The sequence below is a fragment of the Limanda limanda genome, chromosome 14, assembly GCF_963576545.1.
Source record: "Limanda limanda chromosome 14, fLimLim1.1, whole genome shotgun sequence".
Lineage (NCBI taxonomy): Eukaryota > Metazoa > Chordata > Actinopteri > Pleuronectiformes > Pleuronectidae > Limanda > Limanda limanda.
Window position 1 is genome coordinate 7,001,434 of NC_083649.1, and position 20,593 is coordinate 7,022,026.

Sequence of the window (20,593 nt, forward strand, 5' to 3'; positions counted from 1 at the left end):
TGCCAGCTGTCAATCAGACAGTGTCCACGCCCCAATGCATTCTGTGCTTTATCAACCATTTGACTCTAAATGGGATCATGATTTATAAAATGAACACCATACTGTACTGAAGAAACTAGAGATAGAAAATGTTTACTGACCAAGTGAATCAAGTGAGAAGTAGAGACATTTTCTCATAGGCTTTTAATGAAACTGACTTCTCAACAGACATAAAACAATAAGAACATATCAACACAATGAGATATCACTTATTATCCTTTTAGTTGTTTTTAGTGACCCTCCATTGTGACCGGTGGAGAAACAACCCCAGTCATAACCACAGATGTGCTTTATTTGGCCTGGAGTCTGGTGTTAATTAATTTGCCCTCATTTCTTTGGGTGTCAGAGCTCCGTGTTGACTCAGTGACGCAGGAGGCCGTGATGAAACCGCTCCACGGCCTCGGGGGTCCCGTCCAGGAAGCAGAGCCAAGCGGGCGGGGGGGCTCCAAAGGCTTACAGACACTATTTTGGTTCAGAGGGAACGAAGCTATGCAATCAAAAGGGGATAAGCCCGAAACCTCTGAGTAACATGTTTAGAATATACGTGTGTCTCTATTTGTGTATCAGCTTGAACCATATTATTGGGAGGGCAGGAGTTCCCCCCCCCCCACCCTTTGGCCTCAGATTAAAGAGGCTTGTCTAAACAGTTCAGACATAATATAGAGACGGTGGTAATAGTGTTTACTTTAAAACTGTAAAACATCAGCGTTATCAGGAAAAACTCGTCCGCAGAATGTAAACATACAGATAACAGACGCTTTCTCAGCAGCGCTCATCTGATTTGAAAGCAGTTCAGAGATTAAAACGGACATTTCATCCTCGCTTCTGATAAGAAATGAATTCCTACTGATGATGTGATGTGATTATTTAGAATAGTTTAGCTCTGAGCTGCTGTCTCCATGATAGATTGTTGGATTCAAACCTGTTGATCTCCAGTTTTCTACAGTTGGACTAATCGATATCCATAATCAGAGCTGCTACTGGTTTCTCTTCACAACACACACACACAGATACACACACACACACACACACACACACACACACACACACACACACACACACACACACACACAAACAACAGACAGACATATCAGGCATCGAAAAAACAACATTTCCTACTTTCCCATATTCTCTCTTCCTCAAATTTCTCCATGCACACATGCGTTCAACATTAAAAAATACAAATTGAAAACAATAACTGTAAACAAGACGCTAAACCTCAAATTCCAAGTGCCCACTCCCAATGAAATGCTCAAAAAAAATCCGACACACTCATCAGAGAGGAAATAAAAATCATGCGGTGACCCGGAGGAGGAAGAAAGACACAACAACAAAACAGAATCCACTGCACTCGCTCCATCTCTTTGTCATGTTTTTATTGGATAAACCACTAAAATGCCCCAAATTTATATTTATACACACACACATGTCTGCTCCCATTTGAGAGAGATCCTGCCGAGCACACACTGATGGTTCAGACAGTTAGAGGATTTCAAAATTACCCAGAGCGGCAACCGTGGACCACTGGCTCTCAATCATTCTTCCTTGTTCATCCCAAAAACCCAACGCCAGCCTCAGACAGTCCCAGACCGCCGTCCCCCCCACCCCCCCAGTCTGAGGTCCAGCTCCAGTCCTCCTCTGTGCTGCCTCTCACTCCTTAATTACTGTTTTCTCTTCATCTCCGACGCTAAATTACAGCTGGAAGACAATGAGTGGTAATCATCGCGCTCTACATTACAGACCTCACGGTGTAGAGCAGAGATGAGAGCTTAGGGAGAACTTCTCTCTCATGCACTCATGTTTGCTCTCTCTCTCTTTTGTAGCAGCTTTTGTATCCCCCCACTGACAGGGGTCCCTTCCTCTCTGAAGTTTCTACAATATTCTTCCCTGTCAAAAGGGTTAGGTTAGTAAATTTCCTCACTCTTGCCGAGGGTTAAGCTCGGTTGATTGATTGATTATTTATTCAAGCCTCGGTAAACACATTGAGGAATAAGACCCTCATTTACAATGGTGCCGAGGGTACAATGAAGAGTTAGTTCATTGAAAGAAAAAAAATAGAATAAATAAGAATTCAATAAATATGCATATATATATATATATATATATATATATATATATATATATATATACAGTAATACAAGGGAAAAGGTCATAAACAATCATTTTTGACGATTCAATAAATACTATGGTTAAGTCAGCTAACAGTTACAATCACTGCAGGAGAAGTTGCACCTTGTTAAGCCTTTTTGCGGAAATGGGCTTTAGAAATAAAATTGAATTGATTGATTTATTGATTCCTCCCACATTTCAGAGACAAGCAGGATGAATGGTTGTACTCCCGCCCCCCCTCTCACCCAGTGAACTCCGAACTTCAGCTTTCCTCTCGTAGGATCAGTGATATAGATGATGGATGGATGGATGGATGGATGGATGGATGGATGGATGGATGGATGGATGGATGGATGGATGGATGGATGGATGGATGGATGGATGGATGGATGGATGGGTGGGTAGATAGATAGATAGATAGATAGATAGATAGATAGATAGATAGATAGATAGATAGATAGATAGATAGATAGATAGATAGATAGATAGATAGATAGATAGATAGATAGATAGATAGATAGATAGATAGATAGATAGATAGATAGATAGATAGATAGATAGATAGATAGAATGATGGATGGATGGATGGATGGATGGAAGGATGGATGGATGGATGGATGGATGGATGGATGGATGGATGGATGGATAGATAGATAGATAGATAGATAGATAGATAGATAGATAGATAGATAGATAGATAGATAGATAGATAGATAGATAGATAGATAGATAGATAGATAGATAGATAGATAGATAGATAGATAGATAGATAGATAGATAGAATGATGGATGGATGGATGGATGGATGGAAGGATGGATGGATGGATGGATGGATGGATGGATGGATGGATGGATGGATAGATAGATAGATAGATAGATAGATAGATAGATAGATAGATAGATAGATAGATAGATAGATAGATAGATAGATAGATAGATAGATAGATAGATAGATAGATAGATAGATAGATAGAATGATGGATGGATGGATGGATGGATGGATGGAAGGATGGATGGATGGATGGATGGATGGATGGATGGATGGATAGATAGATAGATAGATAGATAGATAGATAGATAGATAGATAGATAGATAGATAGATAGATAGATAGATAGATAGATAGATAGATAGAGAGATAGATAGATAGATAGATAGATAGATAGATAGATAGATACTTTATTAATCCCGAGGGAAATTTAGATCATCCAGTAGCTTATACACATGTATTCCTGTTGAGTAAACGTAACTTCTTGCAATGAAAAGAGGGAAAAAGCCTTTATGAAGCAAAGTGAAAGTTATGCTACCTGACAATAATATTCATGTGAGGCTAACAAAGGAATTCCTGCTTCCAAACTCTGTATTTCTACCTTCAAACACACGAAGCAGAACAGTTCCGCTGCTCTTGATCACCAGTGGAGCGGCGTTGAGCCTCATTAAGCTCACAAGTATCTGAGTTTGATTACTGACCGAGGATCACTTCCAATGTTAATTCACCTAATTATGCTGAAAGAAAACAACCCGGTCCCTGAGCTGATTGTGGAAGATTGTGAAGCACGTTGCTGCGCCTGAGGCCACGATATCACAACTGTGAGTATAGATTGACTCTCTCCGTGGGGGGGGGGGGGTGAACGTGCACACTTACCCTTTAGCTCTGACACTTCACCCCGAGCTCCTCATTAGCTTTGCTGGTGGCGAGATAGCGGCAGTAAAAAAAATCTCTGGCATTTCACAGATATGCAGATCCGCTGCTCGCAGATAGAGAGAGAGAGAGAGAGAGAGAGAGAGAGAGAGAGAGAGAGAGAGAGAGAGAGAGAGAGAGAGAGAGGGTTTAAATGGCTATAAATATTTAACAATAAGTAAAAAATAGGGCTGACTTCCAACCTGATTAGACCAGCTGTCAGTCAGAGCCCACAGGATTCCCTTTGAAAGGAATCTATGAAGTGGGGGAGGGGGCAGGGAGGCACACACACAGACACACACACACACACAGACACACACACACACACACACACACACACACACACACACACACACACACACACCGGGGTTAAGAGCTGCCATATTGCACGGCTAGAAGATAGGATCGCTCGAATCTAAATCCTGTGTCACTCCTCTGAGTCCAGGAAGGTGAAGATCTCTTCATCTCCCTCCGACCTCTCACTCCTCCATCTCCTCTCTTTCTCTACTTGTTATTCGACTGGGAGACGACTGGGCGTGAATTGGCGACCACCTCGGTACGAACAGCTATGGGTGTGGTGCCGGAAACTTCTTCATCTCTAATGGTTTCCTTTTCCAGTAACACGTGCGTGTCTGCACGTAAGACAAACCAATTAGCTGATTAAAGTTGAGTTATCTAGATTGTTTTTACATTTCATTTCATTACGATCTATGAGCGACAACTCCAGTAGCAGCAAACACACTTGTCATATGAAGTAGAGGCTTCTCATTTCTGGAGTTTCTTGATGTCCTGAACCATTTGAACCACTGGTACAGGCGGTCCTGGTCTTGGCGTCTTGTTCATATGACAAGTTGGAGCTGAAGCAGTCATGTCTGAGGACCTTTTGGAGCCCTAGAGGATGAGGGACGTCCCAATGTGGTAGATTAGGGGTTTAGTTTTAGCATATATTTGAAACCAGTGCAGTTTTCCAAATTCCCACCGTTGACTTGAGCCTGTTACAGCTCTTATATATGTAGTGAGACATTTTTTGATGTAGAGACACTCTACGTAAGCATCAGTCCTGCAAGACGGTTTTAAACACTAGGTTATGAGCCATGTTCATGTTCATTCATAGTTTTGGTAACAAATGTGATATTAAATGTGTTTCATTCTAAGACAATCAGTCTTATAATTCCGTTTACAAGTTTCAAATAACACATTTATCATCTCTGAATCATACATTTTCCTTTTTTGATTGGTCCCATTCTTAATTGGGTTTCATTTCAGCAATCCAACCTGCAGTCGTGTGCGATCAAAGTGTCCCGTTGCTGCCGAGCTCCATCTTTTGTTTGTTGCCTGGAGTAGAAGCAGGCACGGGGGGGTGACAACATGTTGTTGAGCCAACGTGGGTAAACTGTGTCTGCTGTTGTCTTTACCATGTGATGCAGCCCAGAGATAAACGTCCTAACACACACCACATGTCTTCATGCTACAAACCCCACGGGCTACAGCAGTTACTCTACGGTGTAAAGGACTGTTTAGATTTCAGTGTGCAGAAACCTGCCCTATGTGTGTGTGTTTGTCTCAGTGTGTGTGTGTGTGTGTGTGTTTGTATGTGTGTGTCAGAAACTATTCGGTAAGAGAAAGAGAAAGTTCTAGAGGCCATCATCCTTTATTATGTTCATTAATAATATTAGCATTCTTTCTTCCAAATATAGAAGTCAGTCTCTCCCGCTCCGTGTCCTTCACCTCCCTCTCCTTCTCTTCCCCTCTGTGGTTTGATGTTCATAATCATTTCCAGCCGTGAACTCCACATGAAAGACAACAACCACTTGCCATAATAGGGTGAGGAAGGACCGAGCGAGGAGGGAGAGGATTTAGGAAAGAGGGGAGACGCTATAGGAGAGAAAGCGGAGGTCAAGGGAGGAATGGAGATCGAATGGAAAGCGAGATGTTCCTCCTCATTTCATGATCTTGTGTTATCATTAGCTCGGCCTTTTGTTCCTTCTCCAACCAAATTCATTCCCTCTCTTACCTCCCTCCCCCCCGTCTCCCCCTTCCTGCCATACATCTTCATTGTGCAAGTAGTGCCTCAACTCATCTGCAACGGTGAGGCACAAATTGATTTGGGAGCTAGAGAATGTCTGATATGAGGAATGGAGGGTGGAGGAATGTGTCAGTGGAAAAAACGCAGGGAAATAAAGTGGATGTTTGAGCTCCACACAACAGACCAACAATAGTTATCACTTCTCCAATTTCAGTTTCTTGTAAATAACGTCAGCATGTGTGCAATTATCCCAACGATGATGCATTGGCTTCACGAGCTGCAGGTCTCTCCTGCTCTTTTATGGTCACTGCTGCTGCTTTGAAGGATCATTCACGTTTATCAGCGTTTGGATCTAGTTTTCAGAGTTTCTGCCATTATTCACATCGGTCATGAGAAGAATTGTGCTCATCTAGTTGATTTCCGAGATATGGGATTGCAGTGACATCCCTAAAAATAAGTCAGAGAGAAACACAAGCAGTCAAATTTCCAAATAAAAAAGAAGGAGAAGGGGAAAAAACAGATAAACTAGAATGACGTTTAATTCCTCTTAAATTCAATCAAGCTGCACCAAATTACACAAACTCAAACAGATCGGCTCCTTAACTGTCCACCAATTTTGTTGAAACCTGTTCTGTTGTTTTTGTGTAATTGTGCAGACAAACAACAAAGAAACAGACCGAGGTGAAAAAATAACCTCTGTGATGGTGCATGTAACAAAAAGAGAAAAATACAAAACAATACAAATATCTCAGGATAAAAAAAGGTGCCAAACATGAAGACTCTGCAGACTATGTCGACATCAGTAGACAACGGGATTCTAGATTTTTTGTTTCCTCCAATGTGCTGTAAACTTCTGAAAATCTCCTAGTTTTCGTAGTTTCTGCCATTATTCATGCAGTAATAAGAAGAATTGTGCTCATCTAGTTGATTTCTGAGATGCGGGATTGCAGTGACATCCCTAAAAATAAGTCCGAAAGAAACACAAGCAGTCATAAAAACAATCCTCAACAGTGTTTATTCAAACAGATTTGCCAAAATTTCCAACTAAAAAAGGAGAAAGGGAAAAAACAGATAAACTAGAATGACGTTTAATTCCTCTTAAATTCAATCAAGCTGCACCAAATAACACAAACTCAAACAGATCGGCTGCGTGAAAATATGCCAGATTTTTTGTAATTTGTATTTTCTGTTTCCATCTCCTTTGTCCATGTTCCATCTTTCCACCAATTTTGTTGAAACCTGTTCTGTAGTTTTTGCGTAATTGTGCAGACAAACAACAAAGAAACAGACCGAGGTGAAAAGATAACCTCCGTGACGGTGGAGGTAACAAAAAAGAGAAAAAACAAAACAATAAAAATATCTCACAATTATAAAAGGTGCCAAACATGAAGACTCTGCAGACGATGTTGAAATCAGTAGGCAACAGGATTCGAGATCTTTTGTTTCCTCCGATGTGCTGTAAATTTCTTAAAATCTCCCCGGACCTTGACAATCTCCTACTGAATTCTTTCATGTCTTAAAATGGCTCAAGACTAATTCAGATTAAGCCTTTAATGCTATTTTTAAAAACAATATATATAGCCCTACTTCCAAAATGTCTTTGGTGAGCACGGTGTCATAACTAATAGAAGTTATTGCAAAATTGACAAAAGAAGGTTGTAAACCTGTGGTGGAGCTATATTTGCAGTGATATAAGCTTATTCTTGGCCCGGTCGACCTCAGAGATGATGATTGCTTCATAAACATTCGGGCCTGGCAACAGTCAGAAGGAAGAAGTGGATTAGGTCGGTATAACTCTCTGTGTTTTACAGGTTTTCACTGTGAAAGCCTATAGAAAATCTCCCTCCCTCTCTTTCATGAGAGGCCATAAAAGTCCTGAACTGCAGCAGAGCGGCGGCCGCCTCTCGGGAAACCGAACGCAAACCCCCTCTGACACTAACTGATGTTTTACAGAGACAAACTGCAGAGAGGAGCAGGGTCCATCTGGACCAGCGCCCACATCTGGAGAGGACAAGCGTAGATGAGAGGAATAAATAGCGGAGGTGTAATACAATAAAAGAGCACAGAGGAGCATAGAACCATGAATATGGTGAAAAGAGAAGAGTAGAAATGGGACAAACAAGAAAACATGTTTAGTATGAAAAGGAATAGAAGCTGACCAGCTCAAGAGTTGCAGGTGTGCCAGATGTTTGCTGTGCGATAACCGCTGGCCTGCTGGTATCATTAGACAATAGCTGTTAATCTGCTTTGCATCACAGGCAGGAGGCCGCTCCTTCCTTGCAGCGTTCACTTCCACCGACAGATGGGCGTGGACGTTGAGTTGTGGATAGGAAGGGTAACGTGAGTGTCTGCAATCTGAGTGAAAACCCTCGGAGGGACAGCGGCTCTATCTGAGAGCGACAGTGGGAACAGAGAGGAGTTAAGTGGAAAGGTAGAAAGACAAAGAGACAGAGAGAGACAGAAAGAGAGGGTGTCGTTTCAGGCAGCTGAGTGATGGCGTCTGGATCTCTGCTAATGCTCCAGTGAGTGATTGCTCCTCTTCTGCCGCAGCCAGGGATGAATGACTCTCTGTGGACAAAAGAAAAGAGAAAAGCCTCCAGGCCCGAGTCCTGGCTGAATCCGATACTCGGCACGCTCTTCCTGACTGTTTCTCACAAAGTCTTAACGGCCTGACGTGTGCTGTGTGAGATTGTATTTATAGAAGTTGGTCAATACGCTGCTGTGTGCAAATCAGGGATCGTGGTACTGTCAGTTCAGATGTCTGGCAGATGCAGTGGATGATGTTGATGTTCTTTTACTGCAACTTACAACGTCACCGCCTACATTACTTATTATGACCTCACTTGATCGTACTCGGGAGAATTAAACTTTTTACTGACCTTAATCTCTTTGTTTCCCCGGCTCGGCTCCGCGTCACGTTTGCCAAATGTTTTTTTTTTCCACACACTTTTAAATTTACTGGCGCCAGGTGAGATATCAAGCTCTCCCACAGAGAAGAGAACCACACTAGAGGGTTTTTTTGGAAAAGTTTTACCCCATTAACTATAAATTGTGAACACTTATTAATTACTGCAGAACTCCTTTTCCAAAGTAAACCTTACTCCAGGCGTTTGCCACCTTCCAGGCAGCCATTAGTCTCAGGTCATTCCAATGATAAATGGAAATCAACTAACAAAACCACAATTATAGTCTTTAATTTAATGTTTGACCACAAATGATAAAACCTTTCGGTCGTCTGGTGGTAAATGTAAACCCTGGATCATCCACAGCCGCTCTAGAGCAACTTTTGAACTTTCAGCCAAAGAACAAATCTGCCAACTGGAGACCGAAAACTGAACCCAAATCTTCGTTTTGTGTGTCTGAACCCGACCCGACCCGAGACTGATCTTTCCCCCGATTACCGGCAAATGTAGCATAAAAAATAGTGCCCTGCAAACGGGATTTAACCCTAAAGTCTTTCTTTCTTTTGTCTGAACCCGGTTCACCTCACTTCCAACAGAACTCCTTCATCCAAAAGTCACTGTGACTCTGGAAGGTCCGCATTGCATTGTGACCGCCAGAGAGATTTAGATCTTGAAGTACGAGTTGCTGCTTACGTTTGCGTTTCTGTGTAGTTGTGTGTTCGTCACAGAGGGATAGGACGAGGAATACTTGTGTTGAGGTCGTGGATGACAGATCAGGATCAGGCGTGGGAGAAATTCCTCCCTGGCAAACAAACACCCTGGTCTGGCCGAGCAGACCTCTTGATTTAAGAAGTCATGTTGAGTCTACGTGTTTACTAGTTTATCTTGTTGGCTTCGAAACATCAGGCACTAAAAATGCAGAATTAGGAAACAAACTGAGAGTCAATCAATCCGGCAGTTTGACCCAACCTGCCGCTGCTGTCAGACGGATTTACAGGAGGGAAGCGAAACGATGAAATCCGATTCTAAGAAGCTCCTCTCCATCTCTTTCTTCTCAAACTTTTTGTGCTTGGACAAAACCAATCGTTTATTTCTGTCTTGAAGTCTTGTCCCTGTTCTGTCCCTGTCCATTTTTATCCCATGTTTTAACTCAGCCTTTCAGCTCTGGAACCACATAACCGCGGTTCTGTGTGTGTTGCTGCAGAGAAAACCCCCAGATCCTTACATCTTTTATTTTATAGCTCCCAAGGTTTCCATGAAAGCGTGCTTAAATAGACCTTTTCTTGCTCTACTACGTCCTTGTGTTTTTTTGCGTTGCACTTCCCCCCCCCCTCCAGCATGAAGAATCCATACCATACTGGTTTTTAAATTTAACTGTGCGGAGAATCAATGTCCTGCTCTTCACGTGTATTCACGTGCACTTTAATCCTGCCTGTATTTTATATAAACCTAAAGAAACAGCAAATGCAGCCTTGTCTCCCTCGTATCCATGACAACCTTTGACTTGTCTTTGTTTGGGACGGACATTTGTGTCCATGAGGTCACCCTATGACCAGGTGGGCAGTCATGGATGTTAAAACCTCTTTAATTAGATTAGTGGAAAGGATGGGGTCATCATACATGTGTGTGTGTGTCTGTGTGTGTGTGTGTGTGTGTGTGTGTGTGTGTGTGTGTGTGTGTGTGTGTGTGTGTGTGTGTGTGTGTTCAATGAGTTCTCATCACCACAGGTGGCTAATCCATCACAGACAGCCACAAAGACACTAGGAACACCCAGACATGATCCTAGATCCTAAAGATAGCGCCAGTCTCAACACTGTACTCTATAGGAAGTCTCAGTAATGATATGAACCCCCCCCCCCGGCGGCAAAGGCCGACCAAAGGACGAGGTTCGGACCGAGCCGCACAGAAACCACAACCGAGCCGCCACGGTTACACTATGACTGAAACCCAGAAGGTTCTGTTCTAATATTTCCACGTTTAAATCTCCTATAGGAGCAGCAGTGGGAGGGAAGCTGGTATTAGTCCTGTCCCGTGTGTGTGTCTGTCTTTCCGTCTGTAGCCAGTAGAGTTAAGTGTAATGACGAAGACAGGTGTCGGGGGGGACAGAAGGAAGGTCGCTGCCGGATGTCTGCTGCCGCGGTGGTCCCGTGCTCTGCAGGGTTCAGGGCCAGGGCGGGTTCAGAAAATAGGTTTCAGGCGTATGATGAAATCATTACGCCCAAAGCGCAGACGTCAGAAAGCTGTCTCTTATGTCTGTTTCAAATTGAACCTTTTTCTTTGAGAACTTAATTAGGGTGGAACACATTTGACAACTCCAGGGGATGAGCATCTATAGAAGAATAAACACTTTAAACTGAGACTGCTGTTAAAAAGAGAGGAGACTAGTTTAAATAATCCTATTACGAAAAATCTCACACTTAAAAAGTCCTAAGAAATATATTCCATATTATCCATAAAGACTTGTTTCATTTTTTATTCTACTGCTTGATTCCTGAAATAAAGCCACTTTATTTTCATGGCATGACACACACTCGCAGCTGTGGCTCCGAAGGTCGTCCACTAATTGGAACATCGGGGGGGAGGAGGGGGGGCGGGGATCCCTTGCTCCTCCGTGTCACATGGGCAAAGTGTCCTGGGTCAAGGCACCGGACCCTGTGTCTTTAGTGTGTAAATTGGACATAGACTGTATATAAAGAGAGAAGACGTGTCTCTACTCCCCCCCCCCCCCCCCCCCCCACTATCCAGAAGTGAAGCCAAACTATCGGATACAAACACTGAAGACATTATTTTGGGGCCAGAGAATGGGAATTAGCGCTTGGAGGTTAGCAAACTACCTTACATGACAGAAGCCATCTTTGAGAAAAATATATTTGACATGTACATTTACTTTTTAGTTTGGTCCCATCTGCTAACGCGGAGGAGGTGAGTTTTATCACCAGGGGCTGATCAAGATGCCTTGGTTTCACTTTTCGGGATCTCATCTCGTACATACAGTCTATGAAATTAGATGTCGATGAAATTAGATGTATGAAAAGAAAAGTGTATGAATATTGATATAATTCCATTAACTTCCAACTTTATCTTTGTTTCTTTATCCATCTTTCAAATTAAACGGATATTTGAACATTACACCTTGTGCTGTCTCTCAGGCTAATCACATGATTTCTTTCAGTCGCAGAACAACATCCTTCCTTAGTCCCAAAACGTTAAATCCACTAAAATCAAACCCGTCAGATATCTCACTGCGGCTGAATGAGAAGAGACTGTAATCCAGAGGAGGGCCGATATCACGAGGCCTCCTCCTGGATCTTGGCTCGCCTTCAAGGCTGCGAGATCTGAGGCAGAGTGCTACTTTCAACCGGCTCCATAAACGCCACCAAACAATGTTATAGACCCGTGTAAAACTCCGGCCAGAGACAGGACCCCGGAGCGCATGCAGGGGATATTTCCCTTTCGTTTTTTCTTTGCAAGGAAATCTTTGTTGTATTAGGGGATTGTTTTTGTGGTTTAGTGGAGCGTTCAGTGTATATTTGTGTGTGTGTGTTTGTGTGTGTGTGTGTGTGTGTGTGTGTGTGTGTGTGTGGGTGTGTGTGTAGTAGGACGAAGGATGTTAGATGAGATGAAACAGCTCAGGGATCAAGGTGTCGTCCGGTCCGTCTGCATCTTATTTTACCGACAGTTGAAAACCAGTTAGTGCCTCCGTTGACCTCTGACCCCAAACTCTCAACACTCTCCTCTCCTCTGCTAAAGGTTACCTGTCAGCTCCCTCCCTCTGTAACCATGGTTACACCGCATCACGTGTTCCCTGGCCTGGTTTTCAAACACACCACTGGGGAGATCGGGTTCTTATAAATGATCTTTAAAAAAATGAATTACTCCGACAGATGCTCTGGAGCACTCTGGAAATCATAACAAATGGTGCTATGGTGTGTGATGTTTGGACAAGTGCAGATGTATGGGCTGGTGTTATGGGGTATTATTGTGATAACAGAAAGGCCCTTTGCTCGTATATAATAATTATGACACATGTAGGTTTGCTTTCACGCAGGTTCTGGGACCTGCTCTGTGAGTTTATGTGATCCTCATGCCTCACGGGCCGTTTGACGCCTCTGGACCGTCCGTGACTCACCCTTTTACCTCACGTGTGTTTCCCCTCAGGTGTCGGCCACAGATGAAGATCGCGGTTCCTTCGGCGCCATCTCCTACCGGCTGGGCTCGGGCTCGGCGGGCGGCCTGGTACCGACGCAGTTCACCCTGGACAAGGAGACGGGCCAGTTGTGCACCAGCACGGCTCTGGACCGGGATGAGGGGCTGGACAAGTTTGACTTGACTGTTACTGCAACGGATGGAGTAAGAAAAGTTATAATCATAAGTTCTAAGCTGTGTTACTTCTCCTTTTTCCCACACTAAAAGAATTATCAGAAATGAGTTTAAACTAGACCAGACACCGGGAGTGTGATGTATAGGGCTCGATAAGGCGCATGATCTCCCTTCACTTTTTCCCTTTGCCCAGTGAGCCCTTCTGTAAAATGAGAGGATCAAGGACACGAAAAGTGGACAATGAGTGCCGAGTGTTTAACACGGAGTCGACAACAAAATACTTTTTCACTGAAGTCCAATCGAAGGCTGTATGCCTGATATGCCGAGAAACTGTCGCAGTTTTCATGGAGTACAACATCAGCCGTCACTTTGCAACGAAGCATGCTAACTACGCTAGCAAGCAGTCAACGCAAGAACGGGTGGCTGCAGCTCAGAGGTTGGCGACTAATTTACAGACTCAGCAACATTTTTTTTCACAGACAAACTGCGATTGAAGAGTCATCTACCATGGCATGTTTTTTTGGGGGCATTCGAAATAGCAAAGGCTAGCAAGCCTTTCTCTGAAGGCGAGTTTTTGTTAAATGGCCTTGCAAATAAGTGCTTTGCTACTTGGTAAAGGCCAAATCCTTTCATGTAATGATTTTTCCATGTCATTTATATTAGTTCACAAAAACACTCCATCAATCTGTTCCTGGCCCGGCCCCTCTGTCAAATTTTAGAACCCATTGTGGCCCGCGAGTCAAAAAGTTTTCCCACCCCTGAACTAGACCGAAGTCAAAGGATTCGTTCTTTGAGTTGCTTCATGAACTCGTCGCCCACATAGTACTGCAGTGTCTCATCCGATCAAAGCTTCAGGCGGACAGCAAACTAAAGTTGTGTACAGCTGCTGGTAAAAAAACATCTGATCAAAGATGCATTGAAGATATGTTTGAAGAGGACGGGACCCAGTGTCGTCACAAAAAAAAAATAATCAAGGGAACCGCAGCAGCATGGCAAAGCAATCATAGGAAAACAGGAGTAGGAAAAAAGTACGAGAACAAACCCAATTTAAATGACCTTTTACCAGAGAATGATGCCATCTCAGTGAAACTGCTCTACCTGACCACACACTGTTGTTGCTCTGGGATCGTGCCAGTAGACCCGTGCACATTTAAAGCATCAATTAATCACAATGGGTGCACTTTAACAACACTGGGACTACATGAGATGCAATAAAACATGTTCTCCTACGTGTAGAGTTGGGTTATATAAAGAAATAGATACACAGCCATTGCAATGCATCGTAGTATTATTCTTATCGTGCGTATTTTTTCTACCCCTGCTCAGGTAATTAACGATTCTAATTATTCCGCGCAACCCCAGCACATTCCCAGTTTGAACCAGTTGGTTTCTCGAATGTCTTTGTTAATGTTCTTGTAAAACTAAAGCCAGGAGTCACAGTGTAATGAGTTCAAACTTTTCTTCTTCTTGCTGACAATCTCTGCAGCGGATGGTTGAGTCCATATGTCAGGGATCTTCCACAGGGAGCTCATCTGTCTTCATTCACAGCTGCTTCATCTTTACAGCGTGACGTAAATCTACTGTCGCAGTTTCATAAAGTTTTTTAATAAACCCCCGAGCTGTCACCGTCACTTTCACCGAGGGACGGAAAACTAATCCAGTGTTGTCTTTGGGGATATTATCTGCCGCAAGGGAGGGAGGACGGTATTTAACTGTATATCCTGTGATTCAATAGAGTTAAGAAAATATTTTTTAATAAAAACCTAATTGAAACAACTTACTTTTTGTTTCCCAGGGAGGTCTGAGCTCAGTGGCCCGTGTGCAGGTTTCAGTGGCGGACATCAACGACAACCGGCCCACCTTCTACCCGGTGGTCTACACGGTCAGCCTCAGCGCCCACAGCGCCCCGGGGACTTCTGTCGTCAAGGTAACAGCCAATGACCCCGATGCTGGGGAGAACGGCAGGGTGACCTACCGCACAGTGCCTGGAGGGGGCTCCACATTCTTTACCCTCAACAAGGACACAGGTATGTCTGTGTGTGTGTGTGTTTCTTTGTAACGCAGGGTGCACTTTGGACAAAATCAATGAGCGTTGTGTTATATTTATCCTTCTTTCCCTGCAGGGGTCATCTCTCTCTCCCGCTCGCTCCACGGCAAAGCCAACACAGTTATCTCCATCGTGATATCGGCCGATGACGGCGGTGGTCTGACGGCTCCAGTCAACGCTCGGGTGAACGTGAGCGTGGTCGGCGGCTCGGTGGCGTCGCCCACGTTTGAGCAGGCGCAGTACTTCTTCACCGTGTCCGAGGACGTCCTCAGGGGGACGGCGGTGGGAGTGGTCCGGGCCGCTGCCAAGACAGGTGAGGTCACCGGCTCAATCATGACCTTTAGATTTATATCGTTTCCCTTCACTCCTCGAGCTTTAGTCCTTTCAGGATTTCTTTTATCTAATCTCTTCACATACCTCAGCAGCAGCAGCCAGCTTTACGTGACTCACCTGTTTCCATCTTCCTGACAAGTAGCAGCACAGAAATGCACTAATGGGCCGGAGCTCTTACTCTGCAGCAGTTGAACAAATATGCAACGAGAGCAGAGACTCCATTAAGAGATCACATCCATCACACAGCACACACTTTACATGGGAATTCTTACTTTACATCTAGAATTTTTATGTTCTCTCTCTATTAATGATGGAGGAATGGATTTGAATGGGTTTATAATTCTGAGTGGGAGTCAGAATGAAGTGTTCTCGGTTGTGGAGTTCACAGAGGAGCATACTCACATCTGCCCTGATCTGTACAAGGCTCTCAGTGAACGTGCTTCCTCTCTGAGTGAACCCAGTCCTTCATGAAGTCTTTCAGTCCTTTTTTAGTGGTGTAACGTAATGACCTTTGCTTCTCAAACTCAAACTATTTGCTGGTTCAGATGTTGAGATATGTTTCTTTTTTTGTCCTCCAGCTGCCTCTAAGGACATCTTCTACTCCATCTCTTCCGGAGACCCTGAGGGTTACTTCAAGGTGGACAGTGCTTCTGGTACCATCCGTTCAGCTCTTCCTCTGGACCATGAGACCTGCTCCAGTCTTGACCTGGAAATCCAGGCGCGCTCCGGCTCTCCTCCCGCGTACGGAACCAGCCGGGTACGAATAACCATCTCTGATGTGAACGACAACGCCCCCACCTTCCTGCCCTCCTCCTCCGAGTCCCTCCTCTTACCCGAGGTCACCAAAATGGGGACTGTTATCTACCGCATTCAGGCCACTGACAAGGACTCGGGTCATAACGGTCAGCTCAGCTTCGACCTGGTCTCTGCCGGAGCTGCAGGCAGCACCGGCCAGAGGACGTTTGGTGTTGACCGGGGGAGTGGGGAGGTGCGTCTGATTGGGGGTCTGTCTTATGACACTGTCCCACGCTATGACCTTCAGGTGGTTGCCAAGGATGGCGGAGCGCCTCAGCTTAGCTCCACCTTCACCCTCGTGGTCCACATCCAGGCAGAAGATGCTCAAGGCCCCAACTTTGACACCCTGACCTACCGTGTGGAGTTACGGGAAAACACGCCGCTCAACACGCGTTTCCTCCAGGTCCGAGCACTCAACAGAGAGGCTTCTGGGAATGGTGGAAGCTCCTCCTCATCTTCTTCCTCCTCTATTTCCTACCGCCTCCGGCCTGATGGTGACGCTGCTGGTTTTGGCATCATGCCCGACAGTGGCTGGCTCTTTGTCCGTAGCTCTCTGGACCGAGAGGTCAAAGACATGTACCTGTTGACCGTCCTGGCCTCTTTAGGCCCAGGAGGGACGGGCAGAACTGGAAGTGCCACAGTCAGGGTGTCGGTGACTGACGAGAACGACAACTCCCCCAGACTGAGCCAGGAGAGGGTGTTCCTGGCTGTGAGAGAGAACCTGCTGGCCGGGAGCGGCTTTGGACGAGTGTCTGCTACGGACAGGGATGCAGGACTAAACGCTCGACTCACCTACAGGCTCCTGCATGCTGACCGACACTTTCAGATCAACTCACAAACAGGTGAAGATTATGACCATGACTTTGCTTTTTCACTTAATGTGTTAAATGAAATTAATGTCGTTAAAAATACTCCATGAAGAATGAATGATTTGTAAGTTAATTTCATCATCCTCTTTTTCTCCAGGTGAGATCAGCACCCGCCTCGCCCTGGACCGAGAGCAGCAGTCCAGTTACCAGCTGGTTGTGGTCGTCCAGGACGGCGGGACGCCCCCCCGCAGCGCCACCGGCACCGCTCACATCACTGTGCTGGATGAAAACGACCACGCCCCCAGTTTCACTCATGCCAGGCCGGACAGGGAGCTGCTCCTTCAGGTGAGCATGAGTTTGATAGATCGGATCAGTTGCCTGGAAATGCTATCCCAGTGAGGATTTCATGTGACTGCAGCAAAATGCAAACAGTGTTGACAATACATGGAATGTTGGAGAAAGTCATGAATGTGAATTCATTAACAAAGATCCTTCTGGATTGCAGGTGATGGAGGGTCTTCCATCTGGGACAGTCTTAGGGACCCTGACAGCTAAAGACTCAGATGAGGGCGAGAATGGGACTGTGTACTACTCTTTATCAGGTCAGTGTTGTAAACACGTTTATATTTCCACACTTTATTCACTTAAATCACAATATTTCCTCATCAATAGTTTTACTTTGAGCTGCTCTATAACATCTGTCGTATCCTCCAAAGGCTCCAGAGCCGAGCGCTTCTCCCTCAACCCGACCAGCGGCGAGCTGAGGACCTCCGCCCCTCTGAGGTGGGCGGAGCGAGCCGAGTACACCTTCGATGTGACGGCTGCTGACCACGGAACACCGGGCCTGAGCTCCACCTGCCAGATACGGATACAGGTAAACCTAATCTGTGCATTTGTTCCTTCTCAAAACTTTCTGAGGCTCTGGACGATTTTGAAACAAAGGGCCAATCTGGCGACCGGGCCAAACACCAGCTCATATCTCCACATTACCTCAGCCCTTCTGCATTCCTTGCTGAGAGTAATTTCCTCAAACTGTGCACAGAAAGAACAGTACAACTGTCAAAGGAATTGGAAAAGGAGGTAAATATGAGAAGGAGAGAAACTGAGCCCGGGCCCATACAAACAAAATCATCTATCCAATCTAGCGTGCGTTTCCTGCTCCGAGGGTTCGGAGGGTAATCAAAACCCAAGGTGAGAAACCCCGTGCTGCAGGAGGGAGCCGGACCCGACTGAGTTATTGTTCTGAACTTTCTGCAGGAGGGTCAATCCTGCGTATCAACACACACTATCAGGAGTTCAGCAGCAGGAAAGAAGGGGGTCTGCCACGGAGGCATGTAGCCAGGGGAGGGTGGAGGAGGTTCTGCTTTGACTGTGGAGCTTTAGAGCTCTGTGTGTTTTCTGTGTGATGTGATTTCAGAAAGGAAAGGGATGTTAATTACAGCACGAGGGCTCGCCTTAGATTTTGCCTGCTTGTGCGACACTTTGATTAGACTGAGGGGAAACAGGCACCTTGGAATCAAATGGTCCCAGATGAGATCTGATGAGAGCCAGCTGCATCGAATGGCACAAAGAAGAGAAAGGGAATACACCACCGTACGGTAGCAGGCAGACGTACGTGCACACGGCACATTCAAGCGCTCTCATGAGGTAACGTTTCCATGTAACGATTTTGAGATAACATTTCAAATAGCTGTGGGTGAAAACAGACACAAGGATGTTGTCGTACACCACAAATACTAGAGGGCCCATGCTAAGTAGCTTGTGTAGGAGAAGGCAGTGGAGATAGAGACCAGAACCGTACAGGACCGTTTCCGGCTAAAGCATCACATTAGAGATAACTGAAAAACAGTGATGCATTTAAATGGTAAATTATCTGTATTTATAAAGAATAGTGCAGTGACTGGTGAGATCCTGCCTGTTTGTAATGGGCTGTTAGTTTGGCCTGTGGTGATGCTGGTTTCTCCTTTTCTATCTTAAACTGTAAAAGCGACCTGCAGGAACTGAGCAGCAGCAGGTAAAGACCAGCTGAAGGAAATCAGTCCACAGAACCCTGAACCCTTGTGCTGCACCCCCGCTGCTGCACAAAGAGCCGTTCACCTGTTTATTCAAAGTTCAGTGAGACTCGGTTTATTACATAGAACCCAGAACGTTGAGTCCCAACCAACGCTTCTACAAAGCACAAGTCTCCTGTTTATTTAAACTACACTTCCTTGGACCCTAAACAACAGTTATGGGAATATGCGAGGCACATACAGATACATTTCAATTTCAAAATCAATGTCCTGTGTTTTCTCATGGACTGTGACAGGTTTCCTGCATCACTACAGTGAAACACGTATGAAAGAAGGTATAACCTTGTTCTATTTCCTTTCTTAGATCGATAGATGGTTGACTGCAAATGTCTGCACATAGATTGTTTTTTCTTAGTCAGCACATGCGGTTGAATTATGCACATTACCCACATGTATTTATGACCCAATAAAGAAACCAAAAGGCTTCAATTCATTGCAATAGACTTTGGTGAAGCAAGTGAAGATTGTGTGTGTGTGGATCTTTTTCATGTTGTAACCAGAGCTTGTAAAAATCTGCTTATGTTTGCTGTCTTCAGAATTCTTTCATCGGCCTCAGAACAAAATCAAAACCCTGAAACCGTTGCTCGGAGCAGTGAAAGGCCCCTGGCATGTATTTGTTCCCCATCTGACCAGACTGCTGCATATGGAGCCGCGGCATATTTACATTTTTTCCCTCCACATACGCACCCCCGTCATTATATTGTCACAGATCACAAATCCTGTGAACTCTCATCTCGAAGCCAAGATGCCGCAGTGTCAAGAAATTTCCTGGAAGAATCGAAACATAATGTCTTCGTTTAAAATGAGAAATGCCTGTGAGGGTTATTATGGAAATAACAACGAAACAGACACAGACTGCAGCCCAAGGCCATGTGTGGGGAGGGTCTCAAACTGCTCTATTCTAAAATTGCATTTAGTATAGATTTCACTTTATTCTACTTGTTTGTCTTACAGGTTCTCAGCTCCACCAGGTCCAACCCCAAGCCCAACATGCTCTCCATGACCCTGAACATCGTGGAAGGCGTCCCCCCGGGCTCCGTCGTCGGCTCCCTCCGCCCGCACGACAAGCCCGACTCCATGCTGGAGGGCCAGGTCACCTACCTCGTGGTGGGGGGGACAGACCGCGACGGCACCTTCATGGTGGACCGCTTGAAGGGCGACGTGTACCTGGTGCGCGAGCTGGACTACGAGAAGGGCTCCAAGTACATGCTGCAAGTGGAGGTGTCCGACTTCTCTCAGGCGTTTCCCAGCAGCCACCTGGTGCAGCTGGATATCCACGTGCAGGACAGCAACGACCACGCCCCCAAGTTCACCGAGGACCCGGTGACCATCGTGATCCCAGAGAACATGGAGCCAGGGGCGTCGATATACACCTTCCAGGCCGTGGATCAGGTGGGAAACGGAAATGAATCACACGGAAAGCAAATGTCATGCACAGAAATAAACTATTTGCAAATCTC

The 20,593-nt window shown here is 45.1% G+C and overlaps 1 protein-coding gene across 1 annotated transcript in view; it reads left to right on the plus strand.

Annotated features, from left to right (window-relative positions):
• The window catches only part of dchs1b (dachsous cadherin-related 1b), a 92,554-nt gene that overhangs the window by 58,214 nt on the left and 13,747 nt on the right, over positions 1 to 20,593 (plus strand). The window contains exons 5-12 of the mRNA XM_061086539.1: positions 12,916 to 13,107; positions 14,873 to 15,104; positions 15,201 to 15,437; positions 16,036 to 17,094; positions 17,219 to 17,406; positions 17,567 to 17,663; positions 17,778 to 17,935; positions 20,088 to 20,525. Coding sequence (XP_060942522.1) covers positions 12,916 to 13,107; positions 14,873 to 15,104; positions 15,201 to 15,437; positions 16,036 to 17,094; positions 17,219 to 17,406; positions 17,567 to 17,663; positions 17,778 to 17,935; positions 20,088 to 20,525 — 2,601 coding nt within the window. The remainder of the gene's footprint in view (positions 1 to 12,915; positions 13,108 to 14,872; positions 15,105 to 15,200; positions 15,438 to 16,035; positions 17,095 to 17,218; positions 17,407 to 17,566; positions 17,664 to 17,777; positions 17,936 to 20,087; positions 20,526 to 20,593) is intronic.